Source organism: Scardinius erythrophthalmus, assembly GCF_964197995.2.
Source record: "Scardinius erythrophthalmus genome assembly, chromosome: 9".
Lineage (NCBI taxonomy): Eukaryota > Metazoa > Chordata > Actinopteri > Cypriniformes > Leuciscidae > Scardinius > Scardinius erythrophthalmus.
The window spans coordinates 23,959,719-23,978,860 of NC_138229.1; the positions used below are offsets into that span (position 1 = coordinate 23,959,719).

General features: G+C 37.2%; 1 protein-coding gene across 1 annotated transcript; it reads right to left on the reverse strand.

Moving 5' to 3' along the window:
* Window positions 1-1,146: 1,146 nt before the first annotated feature.
* pla2g4aa (phospholipase A2, group IVAa (cytosolic, calcium-dependent)) lies at window positions 1,147-18,637 on the reverse strand. The gene is made up of 18 exons (XM_081374364.1): window positions 18,565-18,637; window positions 18,241-18,344; window positions 17,391-17,472; window positions 17,154-17,302; window positions 14,603-14,716; window positions 14,441-14,478; window positions 14,149-14,293; window positions 13,901-14,037; window positions 13,583-13,805; window positions 11,091-11,205; window positions 10,330-10,467; window positions 9,429-9,518; window positions 8,295-8,360; window positions 6,668-6,907; window positions 5,507-5,691; window positions 4,407-4,596; window positions 3,293-3,450; window positions 1,147-3,191 (listed from the first exon to the last, which is right to left on the reverse strand). The coding sequence occupies exons 2-18, from the start codon at window positions 18,271-18,273 to the stop codon at window positions 3,060-3,062; spliced, it is 2,235 nt and encodes a 744-aa protein (XP_081230490.1). The 5' UTR covers window positions 18,274-18,344; window positions 18,565-18,637; the 3' UTR covers window positions 1,147-3,059.
* Between the last annotated feature and the right edge of the window lie 505 nt (window positions 18,638-19,142).

Here is a 19,142-nt window from a genome sequence, read left to right on the forward strand (position 1 = left end):
TATTTTTAATGTTAAATAGGCTACATGTGAAGAATTAAAGGTTGGATGGCACAAACGTGTTTTTGTGTGGAATTTTCACACTGCCCCTTGTGTACGTAGGCATTAGCCCTCTAGTAAACTTATTTGTGCTAATGCAAATTGCACTATAGCTTCCATAGAATTCCAAAGCGAATCCCAGCCAAAATGAAATTAACTTTACCAGGCAGATTTAAAGTCCCCCTGTGGTGAAAATCAAGCTTTTAATGTTGTTTATATGTCTATGTGGTGTTTTTAATATGCTTTGAGACAAATCATGTGCAAATTCATAAGTCAACTCCATTGCTGATATTTTCTCCTTAAAACTGCAGTGAACCAAAGACGGTCTCAAAAAAGCGGTTTGAAATCGCTGGTGTTTCTGACGTCACAATCTACCTTGTAAGCAATCACGTCACAGTGTGATAGTCAACAAGTGGATCTCTGAGCTTGTGTGAGTGAGTGGAGGCGGGGCTAATTTGCATATTCAAAGACCACGAATAGCTAGTAAATGAAGCAAGAGAGTTACATTCAAGCTATCTTAAGGCATAAAGATTTTCTAAAGGAAAAACGTTTAAATATGTCATTTTGGTGATCAAAGATGAGTTGTAAGGGATACGATTATTGATTAACTAAATCCTCCACGCCCATGCTGTTGGAATAGCTCTCTATCATTGTCACTCTGTTTCTTGTAATACTATGATTTCCCCCTCTCGCAATAATTAAGTTTATTCACGCAATATATCCTACTTTATTCTCAAAATATTGCGACTTTATTCTAGTAATTTTGACTATATTCTGAATATTGCTACGACTTTATTTTCGTAATCTTAGATTGATTCTTTTTTTTACGTTGCGGTTCAGGGCTACCGTACTTTTCATTTGAGGTTTTGCATTTTAAATTCAGTTTACTTACAGTACTTTAAGGAAATTCCTAACAGTCACAGTTTTTCCCAGCAACTATAGTAGACATTTCCTCAAATGAGGTGCCTTTTTGCCAAAAATATTAAACATAAATGAATAAAAAAATAAAAATAAAAAACCTGTGATTTTCACAGTAAAGTGTTTTGGTTTTGTTTAAAGGACTGGCAAAAAAGTATTAACTATTAGTGAAAGCATAGTCCCCAGGCCATTCATTGGTATGAGATCCTTTAATTATGTTTATGCACATTACACTACATGGGCTAGTAACATCACTTAAAGGTACATGGCACTCATAATTATGTTTTTTTTTTTTTTTAAATACATGAACATACAAACATACAGTACATTTTTTACTTTCAAAGGATCTGACAGTTGTGGTGTCAACTGTAATTAAGTTATTTCAAAGCCAACTGTACAGACCACAAACAGCAAGGAATGTGTTAAAGGTTGATATTTATTTTAGAGTTAAAGTGCACTCTAACACTCAAGGTCTATTTTTACCACAGAACGAGTCTTTCTAGTATCTATACCGTCCACCTTTATCCTACTGACAGGATAAAGTTCAGTTTTATGAATGACCTTACCTGCTCTACTTAATTACTTTATTCCCATTGACATTTATTTCAAATGTTTGATTTTGAGATGTACAAATCTTAAAATGAATGTTAAAACAACATATAAAAACTACACAATAAGCATACAAATAAATAATCTTGTGTACACTTTCATCATAAAGTATGTAAACCAGAGGAATGACTATGTGGGAAGTTAGATATTGTATGCGCCACAAATATCGGATACAATATCTGATACAAACAGGAAATGAGGATATTTTCACATGTCCCATCTTGTCATTGTTCCTGACACCTCACAAAGAGGTAGAGTCCTGCGTGGGAAGTGTGAGATGACAGTTCACCTTCTTCCTTTCACCCCTTGGGCAGGAGACAACAATTGTAAGCAAAATAAATAAAAGCAGCTAAATCCAGTTCCTAAGCAATGAATCTTTTGCTAAAATATGAGATGAATCCTGTCCTGAAGGCAGGGCTTACCATCAACCATCTAGTGGTCATAGGTGCGTCACAGTAGAACCGAACGGAGAACATGAATTGTTTTCTAATCACATCGGCAGAAACACATAAGGAACAGCATGTCCTGAAGCTCAAGCCACCAGTGAGACCATAAATTACTCTTAGAACAGTATTTACTAAGTGAAAAAAAGGCTGTCAGTATTTGACTCTGTAGAGAAGCACACAGAATTGTTTGTAAGCATTTTAACATTAAAGGTGTGGAGAATTTGCCCACATAGCGACTTATAAATCATTTTGAATTGAAATAAAGTTGAAAACGGTCAACACTGAATCACATTTACAAAGTGTTTCATGTCCCCTGCCCATTGAGTGTTTGTATATTAAATATTTTGGCTAATTTCAGTGACCAATAAGAGTGCAGTACTCTCAGCTCTCACATCAGTTAACACATATTACCATATTTAAATCTATTCCACAGAATTTCCCCCAAAATGAGTGCAGAACATACAAAAAAAAAAAATATGTCTGTAGATTCTGTTTTCCTGATTCCACATTCCAGAGGTGGCATAACTTGAATTGAAATTTTCCATTTCCCACCTTTAGATAAATCCAGACAACCTGGATCACAGAACAGTCGCACCTCTACTTGAAAATAACCTACTGAATGTCGCTTTTATTTGCCGCCATATTGAAAATGGCATCAAACCGTGCTTCTTATTGAAGTCAGGTTGTTATTTATTTTTTATATTCATAGTTATTATTATGTGTTATTATTTTTGTATCATTGATATACTATTATAGTTCCTGTTAATATTTTGAATGAGATCTTATTTTTTTATTTTGTTATTTCCAGTGAATAATTCTTTCAATTATCCAGTGAATTATTAATTCTTTCCAGTGGTTAATTTCAAGTAAGAGGTGGGAAAATTCAAAGTCTTCTGGAAGGCAACATAAAAATGAATCCTGTAATAAGGTCAATCCAGTCTTTTCTGATGAATCTGCTCACTGACTCCCATCAAGCACCAGTGGACCAATGCCGTCTCACATGTCAAGGCTTTTGCGCATAGCTGTTTGCATAGCTATCTGTTAGGTGTGTCATTTTGCAATGCTGGTGTCTCGTTTCAGGAACTTCTTGTTTTCAATTTCATTGAGGGAAAGGGAAACCGAACAGCATGATGGATTCTCTCGTCTCCGCAGAATGCTGTCTTTAATAGACTCTTTTATGACCTACAAAACAAAACAGAGTCACGTAGAATGAAGACCAAAAACTAACTGCAAAAACTAATTGTGAAGGTGTTTGAATCAGAGTTTGAAGGAGTAGAACTGACCTCAATGTTGTTGAGCGTGTTGAACTCCATTAGGTCATGAAGCCTCTTGAAGGCCTGGTTGGAGTATTTGAAGTTGAAAGTAGAGAAGGGAGAGGCTGGATCGTCAAATATGTCGAAGTCGCCAAACTCTATATCCTTGTCTGAATCTCTAGGAACTCCTTCATGAAAACAGAAAAGAGAACAATTAAATCTGACCTTTTCTACAAAGAAGTTCACATGATCTATAATACAAATTCCAATTAGTGAAATAGTATTGAAAAACAGTAATATTGTGAAATATTATTACAAATTAAAAGAACTGTTATTATAGATAATCTATTCAGTGTTATTATAGTTAACTAAACCTCAATCCATAAAAAAAAAATCCGTTATTTGAAATAAAACTGAAATACAAACTAAAATGAACACCCTGGCCCACAAAAATGACTAAACTTTAAATAATATGAAATAAAAATAAAATAAAAATATTTTTTTTTTTGTAAAAACCAAGATACATTTTTTTAGGATACTTTTATGAATAGAAAGTTAAAAAGAACAGCAAATATTTGAAATATAAATCTTTTGGAACATTATAAATGTCTTTACTGTTACTTTTGATCAATTTAATGCATCCTTGCTGAATTAAGGAATTCATTTCCTTCTTTCAAAAAAATAAATACAATTTACCGACCCCAAACTTTTAAATGCTTTTAATCGAGTTATGTGCACTGACAAATACTATATTGACACAATTTTCTACTGTGTTTTCCTTGTTGACCTCATACAAAATCAAACAAAAAACAGCACAATGTGCAGCACAATTTGCAAACATTATGAATAAGTGGACCGAGTGAATTGAACATTGGGGCCACAGAGTCTGAAACATAGACTGAATCAGTCAGAAAACTCGCTACTTGAATCAGCTGGAATGACTCACTCACTAACTCAGCCACAGTTTATTACGGGTCATGTCTGGCTTGAAATGAGATGAGAACTGTTTCTGTTATTTATACGTAAAAACATTAAAAACATAAATTCGTAAAGGTAGTGAACCTTGACTACTTGACTACTTAACTACTTATTTACTGACTGGTTGTTAAAATGCATGTGAGACATTATAATGACATGCTCTCACCTGGGGCTTTAAAGTTCCGGAAGTCGATGTTGGCCAAGACGAAATGAATGACGGTGGGGCAGTTCTTTTCTCCCTTATTGGGTTTGAACACATAGCACTCTTTCAGACCCTCTCGGTCAAATACTTTCGAATCGATCTTGGGGAATGGCAGCTTATTCATACGGGCCCATTTTTCAGCCAGCAGTAATTCCTAACACAGACAAACAAGGACAAAATTAGATGACATTCACGCTTTGAAAAAAACATACACTACCGTTCAAAAGTTTGGAGTCAGTAAGATTTTTTGTTTTTGTTTTAAATTGATACTTTTAATGTCTTTAAAATCAAATAAATGCTGTTCTTTTAAAATTTCTATTAATCAAAGTGTTCACGGAAGTCTCTGGATAGTATTTTTCTATATTAAAAATGTTTTAGTAAAAATATATGCACACTACCATTTAAAAGTTTGGGGTCAGTAAGATTTTTTAAAAGAAATTAATACTTTTATTCAACAAGCATTCATTTAATTGATCAAAAGTGGCAAAAAATAAGACATATTTCTATTTCAAATAAATGCTGTTCTTTTAAACTTTCAATTCTTCATTCAACGATAATAATAATACATTTTGGTAACACTTTATTTTACAGTGTCCGTTACATATGTCACATGTATTTACCACAGTAATAACAGTAAATTATGCATAATGACATGCAACTAACCTCAATGACACGTTAAAATATAGTGTAACAAACATTTTTCTTAATCACCAAATCTGAATATTAGGATGATTTCTGAAGGATCATGTGACTGAAGACTGGACTATTGATCAAGTAAAAGTCCGCCTTGTTGAGCGTAAGAGACTCCCTTCAAAAACATTTAAAAAAAAATCTTACCGACCCCAAACTTTTGAACGGTAGAGTATATGACCAGAGCAACTGAGCTTAAAGGCAGAAACTGTTAAACCAATGAAAGTAGAATTTCTCTGTCTACTTCCTATCTATCTGCATTGTGTGACATTTCCTAGTTTATACAAACTTGTCTGATGTAAATCCACATTTGAATACATTCATATAATTCTTCATATGTACATGTCATGCACAAGCCTCGGGCAGACACTCACTTTAAATGGCGGGCTGGAGTCACTGGGCCTGGCTGAGAAGTCAAAGGAAATGATTAGGTCAACTCCTCTCTGAGGTCGCAGAATGAGAGGGTAGGGAAGGTTAAAGGTCAACCCGCTGTCCACCACATGGATTTTTTTACTCTTCACATCTAGAGGCTCATAGATTCTCTCAAACTCATCAGGATCTGCAGGAAAGATTTATTTGAATATTACTGTTGTGGTTTGTGGCAATGACCTGTAAAGTTGTTTGAGAGTAAAGAATATTCTATGATGAAAGTTTTGCAACAGTCATAATTTTTTCAGCATTACTGTACACACAGCTTATCTTTTTTCTCACACCCAACTGCCAACAGGAAGTGGACTGTTGCTGAGCCACAGACACATGCAGTGCTATTATTATCAGTAATTATCAGATGAGACGCTGCCTTCACTGATCAGCGAGCTTAACAGAATGACACATGAACTTAGACTGCGCTCAAAATGTTCTCATTTTAACACAATCGGTGATCTCGTTCTGACAAGCACGTGCCAAAGACGCTTCCTTTGTGAAGGTATTTCTGTATATTTGACCCGTGGGAAAAAAGTTATTCTGCAGTGGGTGTGTTGGTATTTCTTAGATGTGAGGTTTTGAGCTGACTGACTTCCTCCCACTCAGGCACCAAATAATATTTGAAAGCCCATCATCAAGTCCTGTGGCACCTGACCAGATTTCAGCCTATTGTTCCACCTACAGTCCGTCACACCCATTTCTTTTAAATGCATACTTCGCAAGACCCGGTTAAGTAGAGTCAGACATTAAGACAAAACACGGAGTAAAATTCTGGACCAAAACGTTGAAGGTTTAAATCTTGCGAAGGGTGATCCTTGAGTTTTTACTATTGTTACTGTTCATTGTGCTTCTTTTTTTTTTTAAATCAAGATAAAATATTTGAACTTCTACTGAACTTGTTTTAACAATAGTAAAAAAAAACTTGTTCAATCAGTCTTTTCTTTCTTTCCAGTTTCTCTTTATCTAAGTACATCTAATATTTCAAAATATATAGTTTCCAGATTTTCCAGATATAATATCACAGTTATAATTCATACAATTTTAGGAAGGGGATCCTCGCAAAGAGATCATCATATTTGGGCGTTCTTGGCAGATAAATGACTAATTAGTACCTGTAACAGCATCAACCTCCTCATCCACAGAGGTCTGGCTCATGAGGTTGCTGAAGGGAGAGAAGGGCAGGGAAGAGTTCAGGTTGAGTCCCAGCATGAAATTGTGCACCTTGCCGGCACGGCCCTCACGTGTGTTGAACAGGGTGCTGTCCCCCATAATGGAGGTCAACATGCGCTGAACCCAGCTAGCCTGAGCATGACGCTGCCGCTCATCTTCTGCCTCTGTGCACTCCGTGCCTCCTGGAAGAAAGAGAGACAAACAATGAGTCTCTTGCTCCTTTTTTACAGATTTTTACCTACTATGCCAATATTTTCACTAAACCAAAAACAAAAAAATATTTGTGTAACATTTTATATGCATCAGAAAGATATATAGCTTTATATAACTGTATACATTTATTTTTTATCTCTACAAATTTATTCGTTTTTTTAAGGGCAATAACAGCTGAAAATTATGCAACTATGATATGAAAGTTATGAATACATACACACACTTTTACTGGACAATGATTGTATGGTTCATTAAAACATTAAACAGTAAGATAAAGTTACCTTAATAATAAATAAATACCGTAATGTTACCTTGGTAACTATAAAAATAAATAAATAAAATGTTAAACTGTTAGTTAATGTTACCTAGGTAACACAATAAATAAATAAATAAATAAATAGACAACATTTTAGACTTAATGTTACCTTGATAACAATAAATAGATAGATAGATAGCGCATGGTCTACAGCACACGGCACAAGTGCTCTTAGGGCGTGTCCGAATCCACTTTTGCTAGTTTAACGACGGGACAAATTATTGGCGCACCCAGCGCATGATCTAAAAGGGTTATCCCCATTCTCTTAATAAGTCATTTGTGTGTTTTGGGCGTAATGTGCAAAAAAACAATTGGAGTGTAATTTCCCATTCCCTTTAAAAGCCAGTTGCGCTCACACCATGACGGATTGGTGTTTACATCCGCTTTTTACATGATGGAGTTTGCAAGCGGAAAGACTGAAGGCTTCTCCAGAGAGCAAAGGATCTGCTCGTGCGTGAGGTAAAAGTGCGCAAGCAGACCATCTACGGGACAAGCCAGATTCCACTATATCTTTATGTACACAATAATAATCTTTTACATTGTAATCCTTTTATTTTTAATATTTGGCATGTTTGTGTGCTGCTGTGCGTCCCTGTGCAGAGTGTGCGCGCGTTCTGGACCCGCATATAGGCGCACATTACTAACGCGCTCTTTAAATAACACTTTATTTTTGGCGCCATTGACTTTAGATTAGGTTTCAGTTGGTCGATGGTGCAGTCTATTTCTGTTGCCTCAAAATAGCAATGCACCAACAATGCGCCAGAACACACCACGTTTTCAGACCAGCACGCCCATGGGCGCACACATGGGCGCAAATGCATTTGGTATTTAAACAATGTGAAAATGATAACTGCGTCGGGCTGAAACTAGCAAAAAACACTTGCTTCGCGCCTGGTGCTGCATTGCGCCTATTGTATGATAGGGTCCTAAATGACTGTCCTGTCAACTGGCCAGCGGGGAGTTATTGTGGTGCCTTGAATTGAACTAAGCATGTATGTGAGAGAAAAAAGTAATAGAGAGTGAAAAGAGCTCTTTCTCACCTCTTTGAGTTTCCTCGTCATTATCTGCTGAATCATCACCCACAATATGCTCTGGCTTAATTTGCTCTGAAAAACAGAAGACACAAACAGTGAAGATTGTAGCCCACTATGGTCCACGCAGCCTCTTTCTTTTCTCTGTTCTGAGTTGCAACCTATGGGTGAACCTCACAAAAAGGCATTTAAATTTTGCATAGATGTATATGTTAGGTTTTTCTTTTGCATTGTGATCCTAAGGTTACCTAATCTAAGGGTACGTTTACATGACAACGATATGCTTAAAACTGAGATTTTTTTCCTTTGAGTGTTCCGCATACAGACGACACCGTTGTCAAAACTATCTCCATTCACACGGATCCGCGAAAAACGAATAAAAACCCCTGTATTCTTCTGCCAGGCCATTAGATGGCGATGGAACACTATAGACTGAACACGTAATACGCACGTGCATGATGTCGTCGTCTCCAGAGATTCGCATTTTTGTTGTTTACACGGAGACCGTTTTCTAAAAAAGTGCACTTTAAAACCCGTTTTCAAAACATTGCGTTTTCAGGCACCCAAAACGCCGTTGTCGTGTAAATGAACGACCAAACGCATAAAAAGTTTACATTTTTTGTTGAAAACGGTGTCGTGTAAACAGCCATGATAGTGCATGATACATGATAGTGTTTGTTGTGCCGAATTACTATCTTGATGTGGCAGAAAATTTGTAACAGTCCTGAAGTCTTATAATTGTATTTTATCAAAGTTCAAAACCTAATTGTATTTATGCAAAGTGCAACATAAACATGAACATGCCGAACAAACTCATCTGTTAGTGTTATATGTTGCTGTACTTCAACTTTGAATATTTGCAGGCGGTTTGACTGAGGTCACACAGCAATAGCGAGTAGATCAGTGTGTTAATCTTATCTTTCCACACCAACACTGTGCACTCATGAGTGTCAACTGTACGTTTGCACTAGAAGAACTAGTAATGGCACATTTTAGTATGTCACAAGGATACAAACTCGTCTCGATGATATCAACCTAAATAGTCCTACATCTGTGTTCTCTTGAAAAATGGTGCAATTTGTCCCTTTCATCAAGTTCTTTGGCATTGATAGCTAGAAGAGTAAGAGCAACAATCTTACTCACCCAGCTCCTCCTCCATTGTGCTACTGCTGGTTGTCTCCTTCACCCCCAGAACCCGGTTAAAGAGGATGGAGAAAGCACTCCCCCATACACCTGCAGCACACACACTTACATCAAACACTTTACATACTACAGCAAACAATACCTGGAACTGGTAAACAGGATTATGATGGATTATATATTCTGATGTATAGCTCTATTCAAACTCAAAAGGGTGCAAGATGCTTGTGTAAGATTAGTAATCTTGATTCAACATAAGATACATTTATATAAAGAGTTGCTCATACTAGTAAGAATAAAGCATGAAAAACACGATTACATCTCTACATCTATTTTTTAGCCTTTTGATGACATATATTTCAGTGCTCGCTTTGAATAGATGTTTTTTTAATCAGAGGAACCATCATTTCAGCTAAACTGAACTGTTGCTAAGTAATTCAAAATCTTTATTTGATAACTAAAATCTTTCAAAAACATTCAAAAATCTTACTTAATCTTGTAAATGATTAAATGGCATTCATCTTTGTGTTAATTTCGTGAAAAACATGTTATCTGAGAGCTTTCTGTCCCTCCACCGACAGCTACGCAACTGACACTTTGGCGCTTAAAAAAGTTCATAAAGAGATCTTAAAACTAATCCATATGAATTTGAATATGAATTTTCCGAAGATTAACAAAAGTCTTACGAGTTTGCAATGAAAGGAGGGTGAGTCATTTATGAAAGAAGTTACATTTTTTGGTAAACTAACACTTTAATTCATATCAGGAATATTCATTATATCTGATGCAAAGTATGAGTAATTGTAAAGTACATGAGTGACTGTACTGTTGTCACTACATGGGTATAGAGGTGGTCTAAATGAGTAAACCCTTCTGTTGAAATTCAGAGCAATCCCAGTCTTACCCATGAGGAAATGTAAGGGGTTTTCCTCATATTGTTTCACAACACAGCCCATGAAGAACTTGCTCCCAAACAGCCCTGGAGACATGAAGGTGCCATATTTGGCCATGCCAATTTCATATGGGGTGAACTCTACCCAGTCTGATTGAAATAGGAAAAAATATTAAGTGAAAATGACATACAAAGACTTTATTACAGTCTTATATAAAAAGAAAAAATATTACATTGCACAACTAAAATAATCCTATATGACTCAAGTCCACTCAAATGCAAAGAGTAATGTACAGTAAGTGAGTGACTAGCTTGACAAAAACTTACAATTACTTCCACTTCCACCATCACCTGCTTAGTCACATGCTCTGATCCCATTCAACAGAAAACAACCTACCCACAAAGTGACTGGTACAATAGTCTCTAAAAATATTGTCTACACTTGTCAAGTCAAGTCTTGTGAGAGGAGCTGTGTAATTTCAGACTGACTTCACAGTGGGTCAATCATTAGGCCCCATAACAAATATTTGCATGTTTTCCACAGTATTAAGCAAATATAAACAAATCGAAAGTGTTCTGCTTCCATGGAGGCTAGGAGGAGGTGTCATACAAATTTTTACTATTTTAAGTATTGACAGTCTTTTCTCATTCCATTTTGACAATAATTATACATTCACACAGCAATAAATAACGGACAATGCAATACAATGTACCATTCTAAAGTTATTATTTACTAGTATTTGTAGCCCATTTAACGTGAACTGTCTTCTTACCAGCAAACATGAGCTCAGAGACATCAGGTTTGACGTGTAGACAGGTGAAGAGAGGCATCGGGCTCTGGCCTTCATTAATTTTTCCCTGCAAGGCGCTCAGTTTAGTGTCCATTCTCTGTGCAAAACACACAAAAATACACAAAGTAAGCTTAATGATCAAACTTTTTTCTTTAATTGTTCACAGCATCTGTCGAGGTTGAGGGAAGTCAAACATTTTAATTAGCAATGCTTTTTACATGGCGTTCTCTAAAAGGTTGGTACCAAGAGTGTAATCAGGGTTTTATGAAGGTAATTTTTTAATACCTTTTTAAGACCAAGTAAATAAAGTGTAAGGAATCAATTGAAGACAAAACAATACGTCTATATGTTCTCTAAATGTAAATGTCTTGGGAGAAACACAATGAGTTGCATTTGCAACACTTCAGTTTGAAAGTACATAGATATCCATAACTTTTTAATTCATTTTACAAACCAAAGGTAGCTTGAATCACTCTGCTCCCAACCATTAGAATATGGAAATAACTTTTACAGTAGCTTCTGATTGCACTGCAAAAAGTGATAAACTTCCCCAGTATTTTTGTCTTGTTTTCAAGTGCAGTTGTCGAAAGATTCTTAAATCAAGATACATTTACTTGAGATGCAAAATGACATGAAATATTAAGTCTTGTTTTCTGTGAAACTGATTAAAATGAAGCGTTATGACTGAAACAAGGACAAATATCTGCCAATGGGCTTAATTCAAAGGGAAGTTTTCATAACTCATTGACTACAGTTTAATCAAGTAAATCAAAGATGTTTAGATATTTGTACTGGAAAACAGGACAAAAAATACTGAGGAAGATATTCATTTTTGCAGTGCATGCAACTTTTAATGGCATGACTTATTTACTCTGATTTAAGACAGTTTTTAAGGCCTTAATTTGTGCAAGGGATAATAATAGGGTTCGGACAAGGTATATAAAGTGCTTGAAGCACTTGAATTTGATTTTTTGACATTTAAGTCCTCGAAAACCCTGGAAAACTTTACGAAAAGGTATTTGAAAAGTGCTTGAATTATTTAAAGACATATGAAGTTAGTGTTTAATTTTACTGATAAAACAATCTTTTCATGGAAAATTAACACGGCAACCCACCTGATATGGAAATAGAGCCATTTCGCATGGCTATGAGCATGATATTGCTAATATAAATATCCAAATACATGATACAACTTTCATTCTTCAGGTCAATCATATATTCATGGGAACAAAAACATTTAAAAAGGAAAGCGAAAGCTTTGTCAAGTTCAATGGTTAAAGTTACCACAGTCATTGCATGTGCTACAATTTATTTGTACTATTTAGTTTTATTAGTTTATTTTTATTTATCTTTTTTAGAATTTGAAAGATAATCAAGATATCGTTTGATAAGTAAGATCTCTGATTGTAGTCCCTGAAAACCAAAAAAGTAGTGCTTGAAAAGTCCTTGAAAGTCTTGGAATTTCATTTTACAGTATCTGCGGCGAATCAAGCGGCAACCTCCCTGTCTCTCTCTTGAAACCAACACGGAAGTGAATTAAACGGAATGAAATGCCCAAAAAATGGGAATGAAATTTACAGCAGAAAAAAAAAAAAAAAAACATGTTTACAGCCTGGAGAGCAAAAAGTGGCTTTGGTCTATACAGCTAATTTTGCCCTTCATGACAACTGTGAGGGGGGTGATTTTTTTTATAACTCATCCGTTTAAATTATATTAAGCCTTAAATTTCTGCATAGTTAAGGGTGTGTCCACTTTTGAGTAACAGGTGGATTTCCGCTGCTGTGGTCATTAGTCATCATTAGCCATTTGTCTGCTGTCTGTTAGCTGTCACATTACCTCAGCTCATTGTCTGACTGTAAAAATAAATAATTTCGGGAGTGACGCGCTGCCAAGATGGCGACGGTCAGCCCACTTTAGGCTTCAAAAACGGTCTTCAGAAACCTACGGGTGACGTCACGGACACTACGTCCATATTTTTTTAGTCTATGGTACGAACCCTGTAATAAAGACTTTTGAAAACCTTTTAAGAGCCACAGAAACACTGATAATTTAAGGAACAGTGCATTTTAAAAAATAAAAGTAAAATGCATATAAAAAATAAATAAAATCTTTTGGAACATCATATGTCTTTACTGTTCCTTTTGATAAATTGTCCATGCTGAATAAAAGTATCAATTTCTTTCTTTCTTTCTTCAATAAAAAACAAAAACACCTTACTGATCCCAAACTTTTGAACCGTAGTGGACAGTAGTGCCTTCTGTTATTGAGAAGTATCTTCCTGATTTACAGGGACCAAAAGAGAAGGGCCCATTTGCATTTGGATGCATAATAGAGAGACAACTAACAAAGGAGTCTTTGTACTTGACCAGTGTATAAATAGAGTACAGTGCAGCACAGTTCATGCTGCTCTTGAGGTCCTACTGCAGTAAGAACGTTCAATAACCCAGTTTGTATTCTTGCACACGGTATCTCACCCCAGGAATGAGAGTCTCTCCTATCAACATCCCGAAGATGTCAGTGAAGGTGACGGGCTGTCCGGCCGATTTCTTCTTCCACAGTGCTTTGACGTACCGGTTGATATTTTGGGGTAGGAGCAGTTTGAGTGGGTTATTGCTGACCCTGGTCATCAGCTCCTTATTAATATCCCCTGGGCCTATAGCAGGAAACTCAGGGTGCGAGTACAGCATGGACATATACCTGTGGAAATAAAGCCAAGATTTGTTGAAGTGTTCGGAATGGTTTCAAATGCTTGTAAGCAAGTCTAAATATCTGAATATTCGGCTTTTACTGACCACGTTGATCCAGAAAGTCCTGCCATGTATGTTGCACAGTCAAGCACCCCAGATTCATACAGAGCCTTCATCACACCAGAGAAGCCCACCATCGCACGGAAACCCCCTCCAGAGCCCACTATGGCGATAGTGGGAACCTGAGCACACATAAAACTGCAATCTCACAGGATCTCGAACACTAGCCACACAATCATTTTTTTTTTGTATAGCATGGTTCATAAGGCAGTTTGTGTTGTTTTTGACTATACCTCTCTCGGTGAGGCTGGAAGGAAGCGTGGGTTTTCCATTTTGAGAAGCTTCTTGATGCTGAGCATAACTCTGTCCCTGCGCTTCTTCATGAAAAGCTTCTCCTGATCACACAGTGCCATGCTGAAGCGCAAGTCTGTGGACGAACTGTACAAAAATTATTCACTTTCAGTCCCTCATTCATTCTTATTTGATAAACCAACAAAACAAAATCAGTATGAACCACCACAAAGGGACCACAAAAGGAAACTAAAATATCCACTATGTGCAGTAATAAAATGTCTTCATACATACCACACTTCTAAGAACAAGTCGAGGAACACTTTGGTCGTCTAGCAAGAATCAGAGAATAAAAGTAAACAACATGACACTTAAAATTAGTAACCATGATGCTCAAGTTAATGTATGATTTTAATTCACAACAGGCTCAAGGTGTAAACCAAAATGAGCTTTTACCTTGCCTATAGAGAGGGCCACTTGCTCTGTATGCCCCACTTTGAGCTTTGAGAGGGAATATTTAGCTGTGCCCAGAGTTTCATCCATTACATAATTAGCATCCATCAGTGTCATCTAAAAAACAGCATTCAAACGGTATAACATACAGTAGTGCTGATGTATTTTCTATTACTTCTAAACTGCAATACAACACCTTTATGGATTCTGCATAAACCATATACAGTACTGTACATGCCAACAACAGCATAGGTACACTTTTAAAGCAAAACATTTCACAAAAATAACTTTGTTACATTTGACATGTAAATGTAACAAACTCCTATCGAACCGTGACCCCAAAACTAAGGTATGTACCGAACTTCTGTGAACCGTTACACCCCTAATGTGTATATATATATATGTGTGTTTTAGTATTGATCTAGTTTTCAGTTTTTAGTTTAGGCTGCATTTACACTTGGCATTAACATGCGATCACCGTGATCATAAGCCAATCAGGACACGGTGCATTTACACCTGTCCACATCAAGTGGCCTCTGTATCTGGATAACAGATCAGATATTTTACAAATCTCGTAAAATGAGGAGGATGAAGAGGCTGCAAGTAGGCTACTAATAATGTGGAAACAGTACAGAGAAACGTATGGGCTCGAGAACGTTGCCAGCTGTGGTGGGAAAAATGCGCGTTCTTTACAGAAAAAGAATGGTTCTGCAACTTTCGGGTGCGAACTGCGAAGGCAAACATTTCAGTATATTTGCGATGTAGCTTACATGTACTTCACACTCGACTGTATCGCAAAACCACACAGCTCTCAGTTCCGGAGAGAGGAGGGGGAATAATGACAGTGGGCAGGGTTTTGTGTGAAGTCCACCTGTGAATGCAGACACGATGGCTGTATTGCGTTTACATTACACTGAGATCCAATCACAATGCGTCCTCGACTACCTCCGAACCTGGACACTTGTCTTTTCAATGTGTATGTGGACAACATCCGGATTCAGGTCGCATGTTAATGCCAAGTGTAAATGCAGCCATAGTTTCACCCAGCACCGCATTGTTAAGAGTTTGTGTTCCCACCCTGCCTCCCCTCTGCCTGTTTCTAGTCAGCCAAGTGAGATGTCAGCCTGTTCCGCTTCGACCAAGAGAAATTTATGTCTGTCCTGTATCATCCAAGAAAAATTTTTGTGAACCCCTTCCTGGACTGTCTCCTCACAGCCCTTTAGCTCCTCCTACACCTGCTCCACCCATCTGCTTGGATTCGTCTTGGATTGTCAACCCACTAGACCCGCCTAGAAGCTCCACCTCGGCCTGTCGAGCAGTCAGCTCCGCCTTGGCTCCTCGCCACCTTGGCTCCACCTGGGTCCGTTGACTCCCTATGACTCCACTCGGCTTCCTTGTCCCTCCAGCTCTGCCTTGATCAGTCGTAACTCTTCCTGTTCCATGGACTTCCAGGACTTCAGCTGCGCTTCGTCCCTTCACCCCTTTGGCTCCTCCTTCCTTCCAGCTCCACCTTGGTCCTCAGTCACTCTGCCTTCGTCTCAGTTCTCTGACACCCTGGCTCCACCTCGGTTGCTCGTCGCTGTGGCTTCGCCCTCCCCTCCAAGACTTCTATGTCACCTGGTCCCTTCTGTTCGTCGTCTTCGCCTAGGTCTCCACAGCCAGCAACCCAGCAGCTCAGTCAGTCGTCCCCTGGTTCAAGCTGCTAGCCTCTGCCATGACTCCTCCCTCCCTTAACTCTGCCGTGGGCCTGCGTCCTGGCCTTCCTACTGGGTATTCCACCCAGGCTCCTTCCACCTTCATTTCCGCCCTGGCCCTGCCTGTCCTGTGTTCCTGCCCAACAACCACATCCTAAGCCCTCTCCTGTCCTCCTCTGATGGACTTTGGTTTTGACATTGTTTATTGTTATAAGACACGCCCTATGCTCGGTATGCTCTACACGGAAATCTGATCTCACCATCATTGAGTCAATCTGTGATTACATGAAGAAACGGAAAAAGCTGACACAGACTAAATCCAGAAGAACAATGGCATTGGCAACATATCCAAGACGCTTGAAGAAACCTTCCTCCAAAGCTACAGTGCTGTGAAAAGTTTTAGGCACTTGAGTAAAAATGTTGTAACGTGAGGATGCTTTTATAAATAAAGTCATATGTATATTTTATTTATTAATTAACTTCTATTAACTAAATCAAATCAATATTTGGTGTGAGCACCATTTGCGTTTAAAACAGCTTTTGTCTTAGGTAAACTTAGGTAAGCATATTTTTTCAGGTAGCTTTGCATGTAGGTTTATTTCAAGCGTCTTAGAGACGTAGACACAGTTCTTCTGGATTTAGTCTGTCTCAGTTTTTTCTGTTTGTTAATTACCAGATGCCATTACAATTAATGGCAAAAATGTATGTTTGGAAATGTAATGATATTTCCTGCAGACACACTACAGCAAAAGATATACATAACTGGCTTAAAAACTTTTTTTGTGGAGAAAATGCTAACGTGCCTAAGACTTTTGCACAGTACTGTATACACATAAAGTAATTTAGAGTGAATTTTTCACCTCCAAAACATTGGGTACATTGGGATCCAATACAAAGTCAAAAGTTTCGTTCCACTTTGGGTTAATGTCATTATTTATGTGGCGTGTTCGTTTCCTTGACTCTGGTGTGGTTGGAATTGACAGTTCCACGTAAGGGTCCGGGGTGTCCACTGTGAACAAACACACAATCACTCAAGTATGAATGCTCATTTGAGGGTTTCTTCAAAATGCAAGAAGACTGCATAAATATATACTCACATAAATCACCAAATGCTCCTTTAGTCACATTTTCAGCTCTCACAACAATCACTTTCAATCTATGAGAATACTGATGCTCAACCTGCACATTTGAAAGATCCACAATGACAGGGATTTAGAGTGGCAAAGGCATCTATGTAGGCTATAAAGGAAGCTCATTTAACTACTGAAGTAGGAAATGGACAACAGGTTATTCCCAAACAGAATTACGGCTAAGCAGAAGATACAGTATGTCTCTAATTTCATAATTTCAGCATGTTGTCACATGCAAATTAATCCAACCACTGCAGCTTTGTAGTTTTCCATTTCTAACTTTCTAAGAGTCTCAAATGTTAAAGCACATTGATAAAAAACACAAACAAATTATGACATAAATAAATGTGGTACCACTTTAAAATAAGGTTCATTAGTTAACATTAGTTAATGTATTAACTAACATGTACTAACAATGAGCAATACATTTGTTACAGTATTTATTCATATTTGTTAAAGTTAGTTAATAAAAATCCAGCTGTTCATTGTTTGTTCATGGTGCATTAACTAATGTTAACAAATACATCCTTTGATTTTGATAATGTATTAATAAATGTTAATGTATAAATGTTGAAATTAATATTAACTTAGATTAATTAATGCTGTAGAAGTATTGTTCATTCTTAGGTCATGTCAACTAGGTAGTTAACTAATGTTAACTAATGAACCTTATTGTAAAGTGTTACCATAAGTGACTATAATAAACACTGACGCCTCTGTTATGCATTCATGTTAATTAAACAAGCTCTAGACTACTCTCTAAAAATGCTAAACGTTTCTCATTGACATGATACTTTAAACATAAAGAGTAACTTACTATGATGTACTGATAGGGGTCTATGGATGACATTCTGACAGCAATTTGGAGCTCAAGAAGGCACTTTATTTCAAGACAGTCCGGAAAACAACTGTCAAATAAGACTATAAAAAGAGGAAGAAGAAAAAAACGCAAAGAAGTTGAAACATGATACTTGTCGAATAACACATTGTTTAACGTCTTGAGACCCAAAAGTTCGCTCTCAGTTCAGAGGAAAGTATGATAGAAACTGTTGAAGTAGGATTTTGTTGCATAAGTTATTTACACGCGTGGATACTCAACGTTTTACGACTTTACAGAGAAATGAAACATGCAAGAACTTACCATAACTGGTGGTACAGTGATGTTGGACCCTCTCCGACAAGAAATTCAATCCAGGAAGCCAAGAGGAATGTTCAATACTGGGCGGACTTAAGATGTGTCATGAATATGAATCGTTCAGTTGAGACTGTTATTGTGAGGATTCGGTCGAACCGATTCGCACAGCGTTTGTAAATCATTCGACTGAGAATATGAGATGAAATGTTGGAACCATAAACATAACACATTTATTTGGATTTTCTGGCAAAACAGTAGTGCCAACAGGGTTTTAATTTGACTGCATCAAACTGGACCACACAAGTAGCTACAAACAATACAAAAACGTAAACGAAATGATCAGTGATATCAGTATTGAACAAAATATTAATTAACCACAAACAAGAAAACGTCAAATGGGAACACTTGATCGATGACTCAAATGACTGGTGAATAGGTTTCCTGAACCGGTTCAAAGATAATAATCATTCAAACGAATCGATTCGCTAAACGGAGTTCCTTTTTTGGGCGGACGCAAACTCTTCCCCCGCCCTGGTTCTTCATATTTCAACTTTGATGGACACATGAAAAGGACCCCGATGGAG